Source organism: Lissotriton helveticus, chromosome 3_2 (genome assembly GCF_964261635.1).
Source record: "Lissotriton helveticus chromosome 3_2, aLisHel1.1, whole genome shotgun sequence".
Lineage (NCBI taxonomy): Eukaryota > Metazoa > Chordata > Amphibia > Caudata > Salamandridae > Lissotriton > Lissotriton helveticus.
Genome location: NC_136062.1, coordinates 180,381,931 through 180,405,642, shown reverse-complemented (window position 1 = coordinate 180,405,642; position 23,712 = coordinate 180,381,931). Strand labels below are relative to the sequence as shown.

The 23,712-nt window shown below is 47.9% G+C and overlaps 1 protein-coding gene across 1 annotated transcript in view; it reads right to left on the bottom strand.

Moving 5' to 3' along the window:
* Positions 1-396: 396 nt before the first annotated feature.
* The window catches only part of SNX22 (sorting nexin 22), a 134,001-nt gene continuing 110,685 nt past the window's right edge, over positions 397-23,712 (bottom strand). The window contains exons 6-7 of the mRNA XM_078684990.1: positions 3,236-3,303; positions 397-1,802 (exon numbers count right to left, since the gene is read on the bottom strand). Of these exons, the coding sequence (XP_078541116.1) occupies positions 1,681-1,802; positions 3,236-3,303 (190 nt within the window). The 3' untranslated portion in view covers positions 397-1,680. The remainder of the gene's footprint in view (positions 1,803-3,235; positions 3,304-23,712) is intronic.

Here is a 23,712-nt window from a genome sequence, read left to right as displayed (position 1 = left end):
AGATAGATAGATAGATTTGTGGGTGGGTGGGTGTGTCTTTCCCTCTTTCGGTTTTGGATGGGCAAGTTGCTCCTAAAACATATCTGCATGTGTTCTGTCTGATAAAGCATCTGACCTTCCCCAGTTCTTCCACTAAAACCAGATCTCATTAAACAGACCTTCCCAGTGCCGAAAGAGTACCATCCAATGAGGCTACAGTCGCAGTTATTCCCATGCTGGTGTCCTTTGCTGTGCCATCTGATCATTTTTTTTTCGTGGTCTCCAACAATGCAAGCGCTGCCTTTTTTTTGCCCTAAGTAAATGTTATATTCTAAAATCTAAAAACAATCAGGACACCGTGGCATCTCAGTCTCAAGTGATGGCAAACAACAAAGGATCAGGGGAGACACACAAATCTTTTTTTTTTTAGTTTTTACTTTTTTTCAAAACCATAACACAATTCAACACTTCAGTTTTCCTTCTAAATAAATAAAGAACTCAACGACAGTTAAAGTTAGGCGGTGCCCTCCTCATGTTGTCCTGTCAGGTGGACAACTGTTAATAGAAGAAAATGCCAAACACAACAAAACACCGCTTCATATTAAACACCCGGTTTCTCAGAGGCACCGCAGGTAACGCAAAGACACAAAATGGTAACTACTAATGGCCACAGTAACCTAGGTGGTTGTCCATGAGTCCAAAGTGGGCACAAAGTACAGAGGAATCCCAGCCAAAGAGAGCACAGGTGATAGAGGAGACCCAGCCAAGGTGATCATGGAGGAATTCTAGCTTTCGGACTCATGCCCTTGTCTGCACCATTATATTCACGCCATAGTGCTTAATGCTGATCCCACAGAAGGTCCGCAGCCACTTGGAGGGGGAGACACAGACTGCAATTTTCCATTGGCCTCTGCGCTGGCTCATTCATCGACTTGAAAGAATAGGATTCCCATGGTCGTCCCTTAGAGAGCATGCGATGTGGGGCTACTGGCAAGGAGTAACAGAACACCCTCTCATTTTTGAGTTCATGGTTAGCGTGGGTTGGTTTGAACATAGATTATTCGGTTGATTCAATTGCAACGAGTGAATGTACCTCAGCAGAATTGGCCTATGTATCTGAAGTGGAAGTAGCATGCAGTATCTGTGTGGCATTGCCAGTCTGGGGTGCTAATCCATAACTTCATAACCCTGAGGCGCTGTTGCCAGAGGCCAGATATGTCACTGACAAGGAAGAAGCAGGTTCCTGTGGAATACCCTTGTATTTTCCAATCAGGCACATTGGGTGTTCTTTCTATCTCTGCTCCCCCAGTAACCATGCTATTGTGCACAATTCAGATCAAAGTACTGCTTAAAAAGCTACTACTTTCTCTCCACTGTCCCCACATGAACAGAAAGCGAGCAGGTGTCGAGAGAATGGACTGTACTCCGGGATAGGCAAAGCTTGGCCACATCACACCCTTCTAGTAAATATATCTCAGTTTGACCCACTTCAATGATAGTTCACAAATCGACACATTCACAGCATCTGTGGAGATGAACTGGACACAAGACCTTTGCCTCACCTCCTACTGGCCGGCACATATCGGGCCAGCAACGCTTTAAGAGAAGCACATCAATTATTTACTGCAGCAAAGTTTCTCGTAAGCAAAGACTGCCACCCGTCCTGGGCTCTGATTGGTTGGTGCAGTGTCACACCCTTCTTCAAGGTCCAGAGTGTTGGTGAGGTTGCACCAGCTTGGTTTCCAGGTGTGGGCTGTTATTGACATTCTGTGAGGAAAGAAGTCCTTGCAGTACTCCACTTACAATGATGTCTGGGAAAGGATCTACAGCAGACAGAAAGGAATAAAAGGTGTAAGTGAAGAGTACATGAGCATTTAGTCCAGCAAACCCTTCTCTTGCTATGACCATGGGAAGGGGGAGTTAGTTACCCTTGCTACCCAATTACCATAATCTGATCAGCAGCCCACTGGGTAGTGTATGCAGCTGTACCGGTGCATTTCTTAAACTCAGAAGAACTGGCTGTTTATGCTTAGGGCCACAGTGATGCCACGATGGCATTACTGAGCCTGGGTATCTTTGCCAAGTATTGCGTTTATTGCTGCCTCGCTCCTCTTCATGGAGGTGCAGAGGATCATATGCAGCACCATGTCAAACTTAAAAAGCAGATAAATAAAATCAGTACAGAATAGAGCAAGATTCCTCTCAGAAATAATGACACACTACACCGCAACACCCATTAATTTTGACGTTGCCCCCTATTTAGAAGGGTAGCGTAAATAGGAGGCAGCGCCAAAATTAAGATCAGGGAAAACCTGGTCTTAAACAGGTGAAACAATGAGAAATGCTTTATTTCTCCTAGTTTCTACAGTTTCCATATGTGCTGCCTTGTGCAAAATGCCTATGAGTGTTTATGTGCAGGAAGGTCCCCCTTCCTGGACACAAACAATCATTTAACCCCTTCCGAGCACTACCTCTTAGATGCTGTGAACGACCATTGGCCGATGCAGCCCGCCCACTCAGTAGAACGCCAGCACCGTGGCGGAATGTCCACCGCGGTAAACGGGTTAAAAGAAAAAATGCTGTTATGCAACTTTAATGTGTGGGGCTTCAACAGCACACATAGAAGTTACTAAACGGCATTTAAAGATTGTTTATGTGCAGGAAGGGCGACCTTCCTGCTCCTAAACAATCTTACCTTCAACACAGGCACCCTTGCACTATGGTGCAAGGGTGCCTGCGTTGGCACTAGGCAGCTTAATTTAGCGCCAGCACAGGGGGAAACGCAGGGCTGCCCCATATTCTAGTAAATATGGCGCAGCCCTGCATTTCTAAAGTGATGAAGAGTGTCGTAAGCCTTCTTGGATTAATGACACGCTTCGCCACTTTAATGTAAACAGATAGCTAAACATAAAGATGGTTAGACAACCAGCTAGAAGGAGGTGGCAATATACTGACATTTACTTTGGTTTGTACGGCAACAAGTGCAGTGAGAGAATCTACATCAGAAAGACATATACACCTTGACATAGATAGAACCAGTAGGATGCAGCCTGCTAGACAGGTAGTTGATGACCCCATTGGATACTATGGGGCACCGAGGACAAGCAGAAGAACAATGACAGAGCACTGGTCAATCTTCTTGGAGACACAGCTCTGAATGTGCACTATGATCCATGGGGGTCATGCTCGGGGAGGCCCCTGTGTGCTGCTAATCAAGTGAACAGGCACTGCACCTGCCTGAGTTAGCTGAACTCACCTGTCGAGGAATGAAGCACATAGGGGTCTCTGAGGAAGCCCACCATGGGTTGATGGCAAAGCAGGAGGCTGTTGAGGAAGATGGTAAAACTTTGGATTAATATCATGGTCTGTGAGTTATTTGTATAGCGCACTATTTAACACCTAATCAACAAGTTGCTGCTCTTTGAACTAACTAACTCACCAATTTCCTTTTATCTCTTCAGTCACGGGGTGCACAACGCAATAGTGGTTTTAGTGATGAGCCGGCCGTTAAATTAAGTTATGTGGTAACTCGTGTCTTTACCACATTGGGTATTACAGCACATGCCATACCACACATCTTGAATGAGCCACAAACATGTAGAAATACCCCTAGAAATGACCGGTACCAACACCAGATGTTACCCTTATCCCCTCTGCACCATGCCTTGCAACACACCATCACTCCACACCCACTATAAAGGTCTCATATCACTTTCCAGTCCATTCCGCTTTCATAATCTTTCATTTTACTTCACTCTATCACTTTCCCACCAATTGGTAGCTACCAAAGGTAATTCTTTTCAATTTTCAGTACTACACCAAGGTCCCACTGCTCTCTCTAGAGGGGTTCATCGACTTAGATTTACCAAAATAGGTTGTAGTGAGATCATGCCGCCTCTGACCCCAATAATATCACACGATTGGCACTTGTGCCTATTCTTAGCTTCACAAAGCCTCCTATTTACTGCTGAGTGGCTACAGGGAAGGCGTGGAGAGGAAGCTACTGAAAGTAGACAAGCATTTGCAAAGCCACTAGGTGTCATTTTGGGTGAGAGGTTTTTGTCTTTGTCAATGATTATTTTGTTTAGTTATTGCTTTTTTGTAAATCCTTCTTGTTGCAGAAGCTGCCAGAGTTTTGAAAATATGGAAAATATAATCTGTTTTAGTTTTTAAAAAGCACACATTGCAGAAGTAGCTCATGGCACTGAGGAGTACTATGTTGTGTGTTCATGTGCAGAATGCATTTACTCACACTGAAATTAGAGAATGGTGCTCAAGAAGGCTGACCTAGTGCCCCATTCTGTAAGCCGTAGTGTGTGGAAGAAAAATGACACAGTCACAGACCAATGACGAAAAGGGCTGGTGAAATCCATCACGAAAAGGGCTGGTGAAATCCATCTACAGGTTAGCACTAAAATCATAAGGTCTTGGCTACTTCCACTTCCACTAAACTTATCTTCTGATTTGAGCAAGGTTGCATTTCAGTTTGCCACTCATGGTACTTGGGTTGAGGAGTAGTTCTGGTGGGGAGTTGGAGCTTCAGGGCATTAGGGTGAGTAGAATACCCGTGGAGCTTAGGGTAAATAGAAGCCTTGGGGAAACACATGGTAAACATGATCCTAATGACCGAGAAGGAGAAGGATCTTCCAGGTCAAAGTATGCAAGACTGTGAGAAGTTGGCCTGATGTGCAGTGCTCACTATTCTAGTGATCACTATATATCAGTCCAAACAACCCTTATTGATGATTGGTTGTAAGTCAACCTTATAGACCAGCTATCCTAGTAGCATGGATACGAGCAGTCTAAGGCTAAGACTCTAGAGGGCGTGTTAAGCCAGCTGTTTTACCATCACATTACCCCTTGAACACCCAGTGAAAGGACACCACACAAGTTGTTATGAAAATAAACAGTGTATTTATTTATAACAAGACTACCCTGGCTCTTTATGAGACAGGGAGCTAAGCACACAACAAAACTCTTACGAAAATACTTTTAAGTTAGCACGTTACACAAATGCCCGAGGGGCACGAAAAACCATATACGCTAAAAGTGGAATGCGAATTACTAGCAGGTAAGTAACAGTTCTAATAGGCTTTGGAATCGCTAGGACTGGACTAGGGAATCGTTAGATTACTACTAGGAGGCCCAGGGGACTCGGGTGCAGAGTGTGCACTCTCACGCGGGATGCGGGACAAAGTCTATGGAAGCTAGAATTCACAAAGTTAGTGTTCACGGGCGAACCCGACCTGGTAGGGAGAAAACGACAGTGGATCCTGACCCTTGGATAGTGAGGCTATGCTGGGACACCGGAGTGCCGAAGTTACCTAGCCCAGGGGCTGCAGCTGCATAGGTCTGAAAAGACGTCGGGGATTTCGTTGCCGGACCAGGAGCCTGGAAGGAAGAAGTTGCTGGCAGGCGACCAGTGAAGAAAGGTTCGATGGATCCAAGCCTGGATCAAGGAAGAAGGAAACCTGAAAGCAGAGGGGACCAAGTTCTTGAATCACTAGCCAGTGATTAAGTGGGCACCAGGATGGCACCGGGCGAAGTCACCGCAGTCAGGTGAGTGGGCGCTGCTGGGCTCTGCAGTCTCTCGGACCAGGAGGCGTTGTCGGCGACCAGGATGGAGGTGCGAGCTGTCCCACGAAGGTTGAAGTCGTCGGCGTCGAAGTTACCCAGGAGTGGGCAACAAGCCTTGGCTAATTCAAGCCCACGCGGTGGACTCAAAATGGCGTCTTGAGTGGACCAGGAGGGTCCGGGGTGCTCCTCTTCTGGAAGGGAGCAAGGGCCAGTCTGGAGCAACCAGACCAGCAGCAGAAATGTCGTCGGGCGTCGTCAGGAAGGCCACAAGCCAACGGGCTAGTAGCCAAACAACGCGGTGAGCAGCGGAAAGCAGAAGGGCCCCACGCAGATCGTGGAGATGCTGGGGGGCTGCTCTTCGGTGCTGGAGCTGCTCAGGGTGGGGGCTTCTCGGACCCCAAAGCACTCACCAGGAATTCACTCGGCGGGCTTGCTGGAAAGAAGTCGTGCAGTCTTGCAGATGGCCGGTCCCTTGAGGTCTCGTCGCACCCACGGTTCTCAGCTGGGCTGTAGAGGTGGGTAGAGGTCAGAGGTGCCAGGGAAGCCGGTTCTCGTCGAGCTGGGCAGTCGGATTCCGGAGGAAGGACTTGCAGCAGACCGCAGTGTTCTTAGATGGTGCCTGCGGATGCAGGGTGACTACTCCTTAGTCACAAGGGAGAAATCTTAGGAAGAAGTCTTGAGTTCCTTTCGCAGAAAGTAGTTTCAGGATTCAAAGATGATCTAATTTGGAAGGGGGCCAGTTCCTACCTTTATCCTGTAAAAGGGGGCTGGCACGCGACTAAGTCCTGCCCTATGGGTGGGACTAGGAGGGGGGTGGTTACACCCACTTCCTTGGCGGGCTTTTCCCCAGCACAGGGTCTGGAGTGACCCTGGAACTGGTTCCAGCCAGCCTATGCACAGTGAGCACCGGGGTGCCACGTGCAGTCACCTTCCTCTAAAGCCCTGCCTACCTACAATACACAAAACCCTGTCTGGGACGGTGCTGGCACCGCCCCTGGCAGGAAACCCTTTGTCCTTATCTCCTGCTCTGGGAGGACTCCCAGCAGCAGGAGGGCAGACTTGTGTCTCGGTGGCAGCATCCATTTTGTGGATGCTAAGGCTCTGTCTGACTTTTAACCGGGTTATAGGTTACATGCATGTCGTGTCCCTCTAGAAGGGTGGAATGCTAACCCCGTCGCCAGAATTGGCGAGGGGTTAGTATTCCAATTCGTATGACACCTTACTCGACATGTTTTGATAAAGCGATACCAGAGTTGGCATTTAACCGCGAGGATTATAATGCCCTTAAGAGTATATGGTATGCGATATCATGGAAACGGCTAAGGGATGGGTCCCGAAAGCCGCAGACAGGCTCAGCTCATGCCAGAGCACCATCTCACACGATTCCAAGCACTCTGCCTTCAGGATTGTTAAGGCCTGCCATAGGAGTGACTGATAGGAGATCTGTGTGTCCATCTTAGGGTTAGATATAGGTATACTATATCTAAAGCAAAGGGTGAGTACACCACCTTGCCCCAGCTGTCGTGCAGCCAGTTGTGTCAGTTTTAGTTAGTCAATCCAGGGGTGGCATAATACATGCTTCAGCCCCTGGGAGACTTCTGGGTGCACCTCAGCCCTGGGTACAGGGACTTGGAGAGGGCCCAGTGCCAATTCAGTACCTGAGTACAATTTGGATAGAGAGAACAGCTAGGCTGTGGGTCTGATTAGCAGGCCCACAGCCAGGAAAAGTCGTAAACCAGTGCAGCAAAAAGCAAAAAATCTGGGTGATCATAGGATTGCAGACCCTACTCTCCTACATGACCCCCCCCCCAAACTTTGGGACAATAAGCTAACCTTGACCAGGTGAGTCTTCTTGCTCTAAGTGGAAATACCTGGAGAGCCCATCAGCATTGCTGTGATCAGTCCCAGGTCTATGCTCCACTGTAAAATCCATCCCCTGTAGGGAAATGGACCACCTAAGCAGTTTTGGGTTTTCACCCTTCATCTGATTTAGCCACAAGAGGGGCTTATGGTCTGTCTGAATGGTGAAGTGAGTGCCAAACAAGTAGGCCCTCAGCTTCTTCAGGGCCCAGACCACAGCAAAGGCCTCCCTCTCAATAGCTGACCAATTTTTCTCTCTGGGTGTCAACCTTCTACTAATGAAAGCAATAGGCTGATCATTACCATCAAAATTCAGTTGAGACAGAACAGCTCCCACACCCAACTCAGAAGCATCTGTTTGGACAATGAATGGCTTGGAGTAATCTGGACTCTTGAGGATAGGTGCTGTGCACATGGCCTGCTTTAGGTCATTGAATGCTTTCTGACAGCTTGCTGTCCACTGAACTTTCTTTGGCATCTTTTTGCTTGTCAGGTCATTAAGGGGGGTCACTATGGACCCATAATTTCTGACAAACTTCCTATAGTACCCAGTCAGGCCCAAGAAAGCTCGAACCTGAGTCTGGGTGATTGGAGGAGTCCAGTCCTTGATGGCCTGTATCTTGCTCTCCAGTGGCTGAACCTGGCCTCCACCTACAAGGTGGCCCAGGTATACAACCTGTGACTGCCCTATCTGGCACTTTGTGGCCTTGATAGTGAGGCCTGCCTTTTGCAGGGCCTCTAACACTTTCCTCAGGTGGACCAGGTGATCCTCCCAGGTGGAGCTAAAGACAGCAATATCGTCAAGATAAGCTGCACAGAAGTCATCCAGCCCAGTGAGGACTTGATTCACCAACCTTTGGAAGGTGGCAGGTGCATTTTTCAGTCCAAAGGGCATTACCACAAATTGATAATGCCCTCCAGCGGTAGAAAATGCTGTCTTGGGTTTGGCTTCCTCAGCTAACCTGATTTGCCAATACCCAGCTGTCAAATCAAATGTGCTTAAGAAGTTGGCAGAAGCCAATCTATCTATAAGCTCATCTGCTCTTGGTATTGGGTGGGCATCAGTCTTAGTGACTGCATTGAGGCCTCTGTAGTCTACGCAAAACCTCATCTCTCTCTTACCACCCTGGGTGTGAGGTTTTGGCACTAGAACTACTGGGCTAGCCCAAGGGCTATCTGAGGGCTCAATGACTCCCAGTTCCAACATTTTCTGCACTTCAGTTTTGATGCAGTCTCTAACATGATCAGGCTGCCTGTAGATTTTACTCTTGACAGGCAGGCTGTCTCCAGTGTCAACATCATGGGTACACCAATCAGTTTGGCTGGGTGTCAGAGAGAACATAGGTCGAAAGGATTGCAGAACTTGCCTGCAATCCTGTTGCTGATGTTCAGTGAGGCTGCCACAAAAGACAACACCATCAACTGACCCATCATCAGGATTCTGAGTGAGCAGGTCTGGGAGAGGGTCACTCTCTTCCTCCTGTCCCTCATCTGTGGCCATGAGCAAGCTCATGTCCTTCCTGTCAACATATGCCTTGAGCCTGTTAACATGGAGCACTCTGAGAGGGCTCCTGGGAGTTCCAAGGTCCACCAAGTAGGTAACCTCTCCCTTTTGCTCAATGATGGTGTGGGGCCCAGACCATTTGTCTTTCAGAGCTGCTGGGGCCACTGGCTCCAGCACCCACACCTTCTGTCCTGGCTGGTACACAGTCAGTACAGCCTTTTGGTCATGCCAAGCTTTTTGAAGTTCCTGGCTGGCCTCAAGGTTTTTAGATGCCTTTTCCATATACTCAGCCATCCTGGAGCGGAGGCCAAGTACATAGTCCACTATGTTGGTTGCAGGCTTTTTGAGAGGTCTCTCCCATCCTTCCTTCACCAAACACAGGGGTCCTCTTACAGGATGCCCATACAGAAGCTCAAAAGGGCTGTAGCCAACCCCCTTCTGTGGGACCTCTCTGTAAGCAAACAAGAGGCAGGGGATCAGGACATCCCATCTTCTCCTAAGAGTTTCAGGTAGTCCATGAATCATCCCTTTCAGGGTCCTGTTGAATCTCTCAACAAGCCCATTGCATTGTGGATGATAGGGTGTGGTGAACTTGTAGTTCACACCACACTCTTTCCACATGGCAGTCAGATATCCTGACATGAAGTTTGTACCTCTGTCAGAAACGACCTCCTTAGGGAAACCCACTCTGGAGAACACTCCAACTAGGGCTCTTGCCACTACAGGGGCTGTAGTGGTCCTAAGGGGAATAGCCTCAGGATACCTGGTGGCATGGTCCACCACCACCAGTATAAACTTGTGTCCTGATGCTGTCTGGGGTTCCATTGGACCAACAATGTCAATCCCCACTCTTTCAAAGGGAACCCCCACCACAGGTAGTGGTATGAGGGGGGCCTTTGTTGTGCCACCTGACTTACCACTGGCTTGGCAAGTGACACATGAGCGACAAAACTCCTTGGTATTCTCATTCATATGGGGCCAGTGAAAGTGTGAGACAAGCCTGTCCCAAGTCTTTGTCTGACCTAAATGACCTGCAAGGGGAATCTCATGGGCCAAGGTGAGAAGGAAACCTCTCAGAGACAAGGGGATGACCAGCCTCCTGGTTGCACCAGGCTTGGGGTCTCTTGACTCAGAGTACAGGAGTCCATCTTCCCAGTATACCCTGTGGGCACCTGTGGCATTCCCTGCAGCCTCAGCAGCAGCCTGCTGTCTGAGGGGTTCAAGGGAAGGGCAGCTCAACTGTTCCTTCCCCAGGTCTGCTCTGGAGGGTCCCCCTGAGCCCAGAAACTCAACTTGATCAAGTTCAAGCTCTTTAGGCTCAGTTTCCCTCAGCTCTTCTAGATCAGCCTCCTCAGAGACTTGATCCTCAACCTGGGGCAAGGGGGAAGGCAAAGCCTTACCCTTACTGCTCTTCTTCTTGGGAGGTGTCTGGTCCATAATTTCAGGATCCAGCACCTGTTCAGTGGGGCATCTTCTGGCCTGTGACCTAGTCACAGCAAGCACATGTGCTGGCAAGCCTAACATCTCCATGTGAGTCCTCTGCTCCACTTCTGACCATTGTGATGACTCCAAATCATTGCCCAACAAACAATCAACTGGGAGGTCTGAACTGACTACAACTTTCTTTTGTCCCTTCACTCCACCCCAGGAGAAAGCTACAATTGCCACACTATGACTAGTAGTGACATTGCTGGCATTGGTCACCAGGAAATCAGTACCTGGCATGATCTGTCCAGGGTCCACAAAGTTAGGTGTCACCATGGTGACACTGGCACAAGTGTCCCTATAGGCCTGAGCCATTTTGCCATTAATCAAAGGTGTCTGCCTGTATTTGCCCAAGGTATTGGGACTTATTTCAGGGGACATATCCATATCCCCTGTACAGACAAGGACAGCCTGAGTGAGTGTGCCAACTAAGTTGTCAGACCCCTCAGTACCCAAGGTTAACCCAACTAATGCATTGGGAGTGACACTACCACTACTGACTGTACTAGGGGGTGCAGTTGCTTTAGGAGCTGTAGTGGCAGGAGTTTGTCCTCCTCTTTTGGTGCACTCACTAAACCAGTGAGATTTACTTTTGCAGTACTGGCACCACCTTTTTGACTGGCCTTCTTGAGTCTTCTTCTTCTGGGAAGCCTGACCCCCACCCTCTTTGGTTTGTTGGGGACCTGGTGAAGACTTCTGGTCATTTTGCTCATTCTTAACATTACCCTTCTGGTCTGCTTTCTTCTGACCACCCTGGTTCTGGTTCTGGTTCTGCTTGATCCTTGTCCTGACCCATTTGTCTGCCTTCTTTCCCAATTCTTGGGGAGAGGTCAGATCTGAATCAACCAGGTGCTGGTGCAGCAACTGGTTCTGACAATTGTTCAAAATTTGTTCTCTCATCATTAGATTATACAATCCTGTGTAATCTGTAACCTTGCTACCCAGCAACCAGCCCTCCAAAGCCTTAGTGGCACAATCCACAAAATCAGACCAGTCCTGAGACTGAGTTTTCTGGGTGTCTCTGAACAGCAACCTGTACTGCTCAGTGGTTAAACCAAACCCATCAACCAGTGTATTCTTCAGGACCTGGTAATTGTTAGCATCCTCCACTCTTGTAGTGAGGAGCTTATCTCTACCTTTACCATCAAAGGAGAGCCACAGTATAGCTGCCCACTGACTCTGGGGAATGCCCTGCACAGTGCAGGCCCTCTCCAGAGCAGCCATCCATTTCTGGATATCATGCCCTTGCTTAAAGGGGGGCACTATTTTAGTCAGGTGTTTAGTATCTAAACCCTTCTCTCTATCTCTTGGGAGATTGCTGCCACCAGTGGGAGCTAGCCCACTCATCTGCTGCTCTCTTGCCAGGGCAAGCTTCTCTTTGGCCAGGGCAATTTCTTCCCTTTCAATCCTCAGTTCAGCTTGTCTCATCCTAGCTTCATGCTCCTTTCTCTGAGGGGAAGTAAATCTCCTCTGTGGAGGATTCCTTCTCCCCTGAGAAGAGGCATTAGAGTGCAGAGATCTATTGGAGTCCCTAGAAAGAGATCTATCTCTCCTAACTCCAAGGTTAGGCCCACTTCGGGTCAGTGCTGGGGGGCCCCCAGATCCTAGCCCAAGTAAGTCTAAGTTGGTCCTAGTTAGCCTTCTGACTACCTCAAGACCCTTGTCTACCTCATCCCCAGAGAGTACCTCCTGATCCTCCTCCTCAACTGCTGAATCAGTGTTGTGGAGATCTGGATCCCCAGAGGTTCCCTCTAAGGCTGGCATGTTCTCATGTAACTGAGAAAGCTTTCTGGCATCATATGTCTCTAAGAGACCTATCAGAAAGGAAGTGGTGGGGTTAGACCCCTGCTTCAGTTTTCTGGAGACACAGATCTGTCTCATCTCATGGAAACTGAGAGCTGCATATCTTGAAGTGACCTGTGGAGGGTCAACACTGACCAGGGGAGTCTCAGTAGAGTCCTCCTGAGTCGACATGCTTTTCTAGTGAGGTGTAAGTGGTGCACTTACCTACACTATATGTTTGCCTACTGATCCCTTGCTAGAGTTGTAGTTTAGGGTGTGCTAGGCCCTAGGAGCTACAACAGCTGGTTCAGTAGAACTCAGAGTATTCTAAGCTAAGTTATATGTACCTTTAGTACTTATGTGATCTTTCACAAGATATTCTTAGGATATGTGTGGTAAAACAACAGCAAGCTCAAATCCCACCGCTGCCACCAATGTGAGAAGTTGGCCTGATGTGCAGTGCTCACTATTCTAGTGATCACTATATATCAGTCCAAACAACCCTTATTGATGATTGGTTGTAAGTCAACCTTATAGACCAGCTATCCTAGTAGCATGGATACGAGCAGTCTAAGGCTAAGACTCTAGAGGGCGTGTTAAGCCAGCTGTTTTACCATCACATTACCCCTTGAACACCCAGTGAAAGGACACCACACAAGTTGTTATGAAAATAAACAGTGTATTTATTTATAACAAGACTACCCTGGCTCTTTATGAGACAGGGAGCTAAGCACACAACAAAACTCTTACGAAAATACTTTTAAGTTAGCACGTTACACAAATGCCCGAGGGGCACGAAAAACCATATACGCTAAAAGTGGAATGCGAATTACTAGCAGGTAAGTAACAGTTCTAATAGGCTTTGGAATCGCTAGGACTGGACTAGGGAATCGTTAGATTACTACTAGGAGGCCCAGGGGACTCGGGTGCAGAGTGTGCACTCTCACGCGGGATGCGGGACAAAGTCTATGGAAGCTAGAATTCACAAAGTTAGTGTTCACGGGCGAACCCGACCTGGTAGGGAGAAAACGACAGTGGATCCTGACCCTTGGATAGTGAGGCTATGCTGGGACACCGGAGTGCCGAAGTTACCTAGCCCAGGGGCTGCAGCTGCATAGGTCTGAAAAGACGTCGGGGATCTCGTTGCCGGACCAGGAGCCTGGAAGGAAGAAGTTGCTGGCAGGCGACCAGTGAAGAAAGGTTCGATGGATCCAAGCCTGGATCAAGGAAGAAGGAAACCTGAAAGCAGAGGGGACCAAGTTCTTGAATCACTAGCCAGTGATTAAGTGGGCACCAGGATGGCACCGGGCGAAGTCACCGCAGTCAGGTGAGTGGGCGCTGCTGGGCTCTGCAGTCTCTCGGACCAGGAGGCGTTGTCGGCGACCAGGATGGAGGTGCGAGCTGTCCCACGAAGGTTGAAGTCGTCGGCGTCGAAGTTACCCAGGAGTGGGCAACAAGCCTTGGCTAATTCAAGCCCACGCGGTGGACTCAAAATGGCGTCTTGAGTGGACCAGGAGGGTCCGGGGTGCTCCTCTTCTGGAAGGGAGCAAGGGCCAGTCTGGAGCAACCAGACCAGCAGCAGAAATGTCGTCGGGCGTCGTCAGGAAGGCCACAAGCCAACGGGCTAGTAGCCAAACAACGCGGTGAGCAGCGGAAAGCAGAAGGGCCCCACGCAGATCGTGGAGATGCTGGGGGGCTGCTCTTCGGTGCTGGAGCTGCTCAGGGTGGGGGCTTCTCGGACCCCAAAGCACTCACCAGGAATTCACTCGGCGGGCTTGCTGGAAAGAAGTCGTGCAGTCTTGCAGATGGCCGGTCCCTTGAGGTCTCGTCGCACCCACGGTTCTCAGCTGGGCTGTAGAGGTGGGTAGAGGTCAGAGGTGCCAGGGAAGCCGGTTCTCGTCGAGCTGGGCAGTCGGATTCCGGAGGAAGGACTTGCAGCAGACCGCAGTGTTCTTAGATGGTGCCTGCGGATGCAGGGTGACTACTCCTTAGTCACAAGGGAGAAATCTTAGGAAGAAGTCTTGAGTTCCTTTCGCAGAAAGTAGTTTCAGGATTCAAAGATGATCTAATTTGGAAGGGGGCCAGTTCCTACCTTTATCCTGTAAAAGGGGGCTGGCACGCGACTAAGTCCTGCCCTATGGGTGGGACTAGGAGGGGGGTGGTTACACCCACTTCCTTGGCGGGCTTTTCCCCAGCACAGGGTCTGGAGTGACCCTGGAACTGGTTCCAGCCAGCCTATGCACAGTGAGCACCGGGGTGCCACGTGCAGTCACCTTCCTCTAAAGCCCTGCCTACCTACAATACACAAAACCCTGTCTGGGACGGTGCTGGCACCGCCCCTGGCAGGAAACCCTTTGTCCTTATCTCCTGCTCTGGGAGGACTCCCAGCAGCAGGAGGGCAGACTTGTGTCTCGGTGGCAGCATCCATTTTGTGGATGCTAAGGCTCTGTCTGACTTTTAACCGGGTTATAGGTTACATGCATGTCGTGTCCCTCTAGAAGGGTGGAATGCTAACCCCGTCGCCAGAATTGGCGAGGGGTTAGTATTCCAATTCGTATGACACCTTACTCGACATGTTTTGATAAAGCGATACCAGAGTTGGCATTTAACCGCGAGGATTATAATGCCCTTAAGAGTATATGGTATGCGATATCATGGAAACGGCTAAGGGATGGGTCCCGAAAGCCGCAGACAGGCTCAGCTCATGCCAGAGCACCATCTCACACGATTCCAAGCACTCTGCCTTCAGGATTGTTAAGGCCTGCCATAGGAGTGACTGATAGGAGATCTGTGTGTCCATCTTAGGGTTAGATATAGGTATACTATATCTAAAGCAAAGGGTGAGTACACCACCTTGCCCCAGCTGTCGTGCAGCCAGTTGTGTCAGTTTTAGTTAGTCAATCCAGGGGTGGCATAATACATGCTTCAGCCCCTGGGAGACTTCTGGGTGCACCTCAGCCCTGGGTACAGGGACTTGGAGAGGGCCCAGTGCCAATTCAGTACCTGAGTACAATTTGGATAGAGAGAACAGCTAGGCTGTGGGTCTGATTAGCAGGCCCACAGCCAGGAAAAGTCGTAAACCAGTGCAGCAAAAAGCAAAAAATCTGGGTGATCATAGGATTGCAGACCCTACTCTCCTACAAAGACCTACAAGGCCTAAGAGTAAAAAGGACTATCAGGAGCCCGGAGGGCGAGAAACATTGCAACAACACCCAAGACTGAACAGTACTGCTAAGGATCTGAGTCTGATCAAGAGTGTTGGGAGACCCAAGAGTGGAAATGAGACCAACTGATGATGAGCAAGAGCCTCGAGGCATGAGTGAGTGACAGCATTTGTATTGGACCCTGCACCTCAAAGGGAGTCTTGCTGCTGATTTTGTCTGAGGAGAGCCCACTGGTCCCTGAGAGTGCACAGATTTCTCCAGAATTTAAGGTATGATCCTCTGGGGACCTGCTGGTCACTGGGAAAGGAGGATCCCTGTGGATGAACAGGAATTTTAGGGGCTGATGGCTGACAGGGAATTCTGGGATCTGAGGGTGAGTACTGGCATGGGACTTAAGGGTGTGTGGCAGGTTCTGGGACCTAAGCACGAGAAAGAAATGTATAGCCCTGATGATGAGTCTCAGGAAATCTGTGGGTTAAGTGCATGGGAATAATTGTGTTTCCAGTCATGAATAAAGTTACAGGCCCCCAAGCTTCAAAACCCTGTGACATTCACAAATTGTTCCCACAATATACCATGATTCTAACTAAGTGTTTTGCGAATCACTGCATTCTGCAAATCTGGGCCACTTTTTGTGACTGCCCAGGCATATCTGCAGTCCCAACCAGACCCTTCTTTCTGTATGGTTGAGGGAAGCGCAGCATGCATTTTGATAGGTGGGCTGGTGTTTGGGGCGTCTGAATTACTCATATGCGCACCTTCGAATAGAAAGAGATGTCAGACAGTACTTGTTCCAGCTGTTACATCTACCAGCTAATGGCAGCCATCTGCATTGCCAAAGCCAATAGGGCTCGGCTCGTTCAAGGACGAGCTATTGAATTTGGCAATCGGGTGGGGGTGGCTTACAGGAGGGGCGGCGAATTGCAGGATGAATTTAAAAAGCGCTATAACGCGGCCATCACTGGTCGTTTTATAGTGAAGGGATGATAGGAAATAGGGAAGAGGTGGGGATCAGTTAAAACAAGAGACAGGGTGGGTGGGAGTTGGGATAAGACAGAATCAAATCGTGTGTGTGTGTTATCAGGAGCCGTATTGCATGTTTGCAATGAGAGAAAGTGCATAGTTACACTGCTAAGTTGCATCTAGAACAGCTTTGTGGGTTAAATTGAATCTATGTCTTTTGGATTAATACACATGGCGTTCTTTTTGAGCATCAGTGCAGTTATTACCAAGATCTGAATGGGAGCCAATTACCTCGAGTCTAATTGTGGTGGAAATGTGTTCATGGTAAGTGATTTATGTATGACATTTCCCTTGTTCCATTTTCAGGTGCGCCTAATTGCTTTAAGCTGAGATGGAGCAGTTGTGCAGGGTGTGCTTCACATGTATGTCCCTGAAGATTAACGGGCATGAGGGAAGCTTGCAAAGCACCAGCTAGCAATGTGAATGGCATCATAGCAGGTGTTGTCGTGGTGGCACCGAGAGCACTGGGCCTACCACCACATCTGGCATAGACATGGTAAGTAGTAGCCCATCATACCGTCTGCTCAGAGGAGTCACACTGTGCTAACTGCTGATGTCATGTGCAGTGCGAAGTCCATTGTTTGCCAACCAATGCACAATGTGAACATTTGCAAACATGCCACTTCAGCTCGTGGCTTCATTCTGCCTTAAAATCCCCCATGTAAGACTGCAAATGGAGCACGGCTAGTGAATCGGAATACAAATGATGGTTGGAGGAGGGGTACCAATCAAAGCAAATGAATCCATACTTGGTTTATGTGCCAGTTCATGAAAAGGGAGTGACACAAGGCAAGCGCTACAGAATGAGAAGGAAGCAAAGACAATGATGCCAACAAATGGTATGATCTTGTAGGGAGTATGTTTATGAAAAATTAATATTTTGGAAAAGTTTGACAACCAGCGGTTATGTTTGAGGAGGCTGTTCATTACAGTTTTCTTACAAGACAGGAACCACCATGACGGTGGTTCTTGACAAGGTATAGAGTTGACCACCAGGCCGGTAGATATCTCTAAATTTGGGAGGCAGAGAAAATGGAGTAAACTTTTCCGCCACCCTGTCTGCCTCTACTCCGTCTGCTAAATCCTAAATCAGGCCCTCTGTCTAGAGTGGCACAGTGAGGGAAAACAATGGTTTGGAATACTACCCGAGGGATTGCCAGTAGCTAGACAATTTGCAAGCATTTTTCCCCATCAACATTTGGGTGTTTGATTGCCAGTAGTATGCCTGGGTAACAGAGACTGGCATAGCTTTCCAAGCCTACTACTCTAAATGTTTTTGAATTCTAAAAAGTAGTACATTTGCATCCATTCAAGGAGTACCTTTCTACTTTTTTGGTAAACCGATCACTAAAGGGCATATTTACATAGAAATTGGGCAACGCAGGAAAGCAACCAAAATTGCTGCACTGCGTGGTGTCATCTGAAAAGAGCAAAACTGCCATATATTCAAAGAAATGGTACAGTTCTAGTCTCTCAATGCACTGGCACACTTTGGACTACCTAGTGCCAAAGCAGGAACTTGCTCCATAGTGGAAAGTTGTCTCCGTTACGGTCAGGATAGTTTTTGTGCAGAAAGAGGTACTGTTCTGCACAAAAACTACTGGAACAAAAACTATCCTTGGAGGCGTTCTTCTCTATGTATGTGTGGTGCAGAATAAAGCTAATATACAAAGAGGAAATAACGAGGACAGATACAAATATTTTCCCTCAGTACGCCAGCCTTAGGTAGGAGCACCATTTTGGCACAAACCCTGGTCTAAAACTCTTTGTAAATATGACTTTGCATCAAAATCTATGGGTGGGTGCATGGGAAGACACATGCACCAACCATGGACCGGCTACCTGACGCAATGTAAAACAAGGCTGTGCAGTGAGCTTTGTTGCATTACTTTTTCTTCCAAGGCCTGGCCTTGTTTTCGAGTCAGGCTCTGTCAAAAAGTGATAGAACCCCAAGGAAAATACTTTGAAAATCTCAGTCTAAATATATTTAAGTTCATGCTCTGAAAAATTGTCTAGTTAAAACCTCTTAGTGAAATCAGGATGACCAGAAAACTGACCAGCTTCATGGCCCCAGACCCAACTACCAAGCCAAAAGTGTATTTATTTGGGGGTGTCACACCCAAAACAACCCCATGAAGCTATATCCTTGAACGTACCTCTTACCTACAGCACATGTTCTTTGAAAAAAGCGAGCTTGCGACACTAGAACAGAGCCCAGACTGAGATTCTGGTTATTGGAGGACCAGATTCCATGGGGCCTAGGCTCACATGCCAGTGAATAAGGTGACTCAGACATCAGTAGTATTGTTTAGTAACACCCCCCCCCCCCCCCCCTTCGGGCATGTGCACCTGACCACCCTTCAGGGGTCCAGGAGCAGAGGAGACCACCACACACTACTCTGAAAATAAGGACACATGAGTCCTACCCAAGTCTGAACTACTTTTCAGGGGGGTGTTGCACCCCAATATGCCTCGTTATCCCGCAGTCTTTTTCTCCACAGGGATTTACAATGCGGTCGTTACAACGACCGCATTGTAATTCCGCATACCATTACTCCACAAGTCGTAACTCTAGTGTGTGCGGACATTAGGGAAGGTGTTGGATTTTAAATCCAACACCTTCTCCCCCCTCCGCAAGTCATTGTTCCGACTTGCGGAGTAATGGTATGCGGAATTATAATGCGGTCGTTGTAAAGACTGCGTTATAATTCTCTGCGGGGAAAAAGTTTCGTGGTAAACGTTGTTTACCGTTACACCCACCCAGTAAATGTATTTTCTGATAAATAGTTGGGTACAGGCAGCCCTGCCAAGTGCCACGCTTCACAGTTCACACTAACGGAAATCATTAATGAGTACCGCACTCCGGCACTGGAACATTTTCTCACACATTTTCTAGGGCTCTTTTAAGCTTAGCAGCAGTAGTTCTTTATTTGCCAACCAGTGGAAAAAGTTACTTACTTCTCAGTGCAGTAGCTAGAAGTGTGCAGCCGGTGATAGATAATAGAGGGGCAGGAAAGGTTACCTTTTGTCATGGTTACACCCCCAAACAGTGTGCACTGATGATGGGAGCCCCTCCTCTCTGCAGATGCAGGTAATTTTACATTTTATGGCAGTCTCCTGCCAGTGAGCAGCAATGCCTCAGTGCAAGCAAGAAAATGTTAAAAAAAAAAAATTGGCACTTTCTTCTAGATTTCCATGTTGTACCAATGGGGATAGTTTATGATATGTATCTTATTACAGGGATTTTTGCATCTGTTTTTAATCACAATTAATTTCCACACTAAGTTTCACACAAAAGGTAAGGAATGTAACTCATCAGCCCACTTAAACGTTGATAACGTCACACATAAGCGATCTGAAAACTTGGCAGCTATGTACAGGGGCTTTCAGTCAGGTATGGGGAGTTGTCTGTCAGATAGCACTAGGAATTTCTACACACACACAGACAAAAACGCACACACACTGCGTCTGTTTTTGAAAGTCCTCAAAAATGTTGCTTATTTTACAAAATATTCTATTTTCTCGCGTAGTAATCCTACCGATCAGCATTTTTCTCCCTTTTAACTGCTCATTAGGCCCCTCCCATGAGGCCTGCTTGCTGTATAATGTATTTTAACATTATATGCTGGCCTCATTTTTGGGAAATCTGAAGCCTCTCCAACTCTCACCCCACTTCCCCCAGCCCTCTCCAATCTTACCGACGAACTGCAGCCCAACTGTGGGTCATATTATCAACGCCCAGCGATAATTATCGCTTGCCGTTCTTAGCGTGACAATTGTTATCGCTGGCTATCGCTGATAATTATCGCCATGCTAGCGCTGTATTAACAACGCATAGCGCAATGGCGATAATTATTCCAGCGATAGCTTGTTTTCGATGGAACATCACAGGTTTTCCAGCGATGTTCCATGGGAAACGGCGATAACCTTGCTGATACGACCCTGTGGTCGTATCAGCATAATCCACCTACAATACAAAGTATAGGTAAGTCAGCATTTTTGCAGACGTTAGTTTTTGGCGAAAACCGTGGTTTTCGCCAAAAACTAACTTCTGTAAAAATGCCTAGGCCTCCTTGTAAATATCTCGATGTGCACATCAGCGATATTTACAAGGTTGTTCTGCCCAGTGACGCCCACTATGCATCTCATTAGAGATGCAAAGGGAGGCGTCGGGTAAAAGGGGGCTAACATGCGCTAATGCATGTTATCACCTTCTTGTTAAAAGGGCGAAAACATTATCTCCGCTTGTTTGGTTTTTAAAGCCAAAAAAGCGGAGATAAAGCCCTTGATAATATGCCCCTAAATCTGCACATTCGGCACGCGATGGAAGAATATTGGGTTTTGATCACTGTTCACTGATTGGACTCCAGCACTTTGGGAAGCAGAAGTCTTCGGTACAGCAGTTTGAAATAAGTAAAAGGAGACAGACACCAATCAATAAAAACCCTTTATAAATATATAAATGCAAGGGTCTTTCGGAGTTGCTAGAGGGAGCGTTCGCACTTGGGGGTGGGGTTTTCTCAGCTGGTTCTTGTTCAATGCTGGGTCACTGAGTGTAGAGTGGGTACTCAAGAGAGAGGGCGGTGTTGTAAATGGGGTGGGGTCCTCTGTCAGAACAGTTTGTCCATGCTGAAAACCACCTTTTGGATGTAAAGGGCCTCATTTATGATGCATCATATTTACAGAATGACGTATCATGTTGCAAGGAGTTAGATACCTCAGTATTTCTGATGTATCTGTAGGCACAAAAATGACTCATTGCAGGAGTGTCACAAAAGTGACAGAACTCCATCAATTGGTCATTACACGTGGGCAAGTCCCATGTTAAATGTGCCTGCGTCAATCTTACGATTGCTATGAAGTGTCGCAGTGAAATCTTATAGATTTCACTGCATCACTTCTACGACCCTTTCTTGCGTCAAAACGCTCTCCCCTGCATACATTATACCTGGCGCAGGTAAACTGTGGTGCAGGAGTTTACAAAGTGACGCATCTACCTTGATGCGTCACTTTGTAAATATGGCACAACATGGCACATTTTTACACCACTGGTGCGTCACAAAAAGTGATGCACCTGCGGCATAAAAGTGACGCAAGGGCCCATAAATAAGCTCCAATGGGGGAGATTTAATAAAAAGTCACTCAACGCAGCACCGCCCCACGTGAGGCAGCGTTGCTTTGGTGACATGGAGGGAGCAGGGGCGCCGGCGCCATGAGCACCTCTTAGCGCTGTAGCGCTAGAGTGTGTGCACGAGTGTAGCATAGGTTTTGTACAGGAAGAGTCTCCTTCCTGTACAAAATACTACGCATGAAATGAGGGAAAGCTATTCCCACTTTGTAAGCATGCTGGACAGTGCAGCACACATGCAAAGTCGGAAAAGGAAGGAGAAATTAAGGTATTTCTTTTTCCTTACGCTTAGTTGAAAAGGCACAGTTTTCTCACGCTAAACCCTATCTACTGTTTCTAGTAAATTGGATTTAGCATGAGAAACCTTGGGTGGTTTCATGGGAACGCCCATACACCCTTGGCACGCCCCCGTAGTGCAAAGTAACGCGAAGCAGCGCAATGCTCTGCTATGCATTACTTTTATGTTATTTCCATCGCTAAACAAGTTTATTGCTGGAAAGTAAATTACAAAAAAAAGATTTTGAGTCGTTTTGTGTCACGCAAACACGGCGCAAAAGCTTAGTAAATCTCCCCTAAAGTGTCTGATAGTGCAATGAGTGCATTTTTTTATTTTTACAATGCAATGTAAAATTAAAGCACTAGGTGGCGCCATAAGACCATTCAGTTGTATTGCATAAATGTATACTTCTGAATTTCAAACCTATCACTATGGGGCTGGTTTAGGCTTTGGCAGACGTACTACAATATATCAGGGTGGTGGGAGGACATCAGGGGTGGCTGATAGCCATCATTCAGAGATGATCTTATTGTGTTGCATCTTTTTGTGCCTTCTTTTTGTGTTGTGGTACAAAAGAGGGTGGTGATGGCTGAAGCACCTGAGCCAATCAAACACTCACACCCAGTCAACAGATCTGGGTTTAATCCATCACCGTTCTTTAGCTCACTCTGCCACCCCAGTTCAGACATGGCCATATGCAAATCAGTCTGATCCTGTGCCTCATGGGAACAGTCCAGCCCGAATTGCCAAGCCATGCCTTCCCTGGACCGGAAACAAGCTTCCTAGGACCGGTTTCTGGCATTTCAGCCATCTTCAGTCAGGCTTGCTTGAATCCAGTGGCAAAGTGAGCAAGGGACTCACGTCTGAGCATAACATGCCAACTTATGGCGAACAAAGCAGTACAAAAGGGGGTGGTGATGGACGGAGCATCTGAACCAATCAAACACTCACACCCAGTCAACAGATCTGGGTTTAATCCATCCCCGTTCTTTAGCCCACTCTGCCACCCCAGTTCAGACATGGCCATATGCAAATCAGTCTGACCCTGTGCCTCATGAGAACAGTCCAAGCTTGTTTCCCATCCAGGGAAGGCATGGCTTGGCAGTTCGGGCTGGACTGTTCCCATGAGGCACAGGGTCAGACTGATTTGCATATAGCTATGTCTGAACTGGGGTGGCAGAGTGGGCTAAAGAACGGTGATGGATTCAACCCAGATCTGTTGACTGGGTGTGAGTGTTTGATTGGTTCAGATGCTCCGTCCATCATCACCCCCTTTTGTACCGCTTTGTTCGCCATAAGTTGGCAGGGTATGCTCAGACATGAGTCCCTTGATAACTTTCCCACTGGATTCAAGCAAGCCTGGCTGAAGACGGCTGAAATGCCAGAAACCGGTCCTAGGAAGCTTGTTTCCGGTCCAGGGAAGGCTTGGCTTGGCAGTTCGGGCTGGACTGTTCCCATGAGGCACAAGGTCAGACTGATTTACATATGGCCATGTCTGAAGTGGGGTGGCAGAGTGGGCTTAAGAACGGTGATGGATTAAACCCAGATCTGTTGACTGGGTGTGAGTGTTTGATTGGTTCAGATGCTCCGTCCATCACCACCCCCTTTTGTACTTCTTTTTGTGTTGCATCATGCCTAGGGTCATTCTCTCTGTACATTGAAAGGAACCGTTTTCATGGTGGTTCTCTTCAAGGTGCAAAATGTTTGGCGAACGGCCGCCGTCTGTTTTCAAGAGCGTCCACCAAGCTTTTCCCTTTTTAATGGGAGTTTGCTTTTGAAAAATAAAAAACGAATGAGCTACCACATCCTGGGAGATTTCTCCCAAGGTCTGTGTGTGTTGGGGGGGTGCGGGGGCATTATTATCTTTCAGTCCTTTACTGCCAGGATATTCTGGCGAAGACGGACAGAAAAAAGGAGACCACACCGTCCGCCC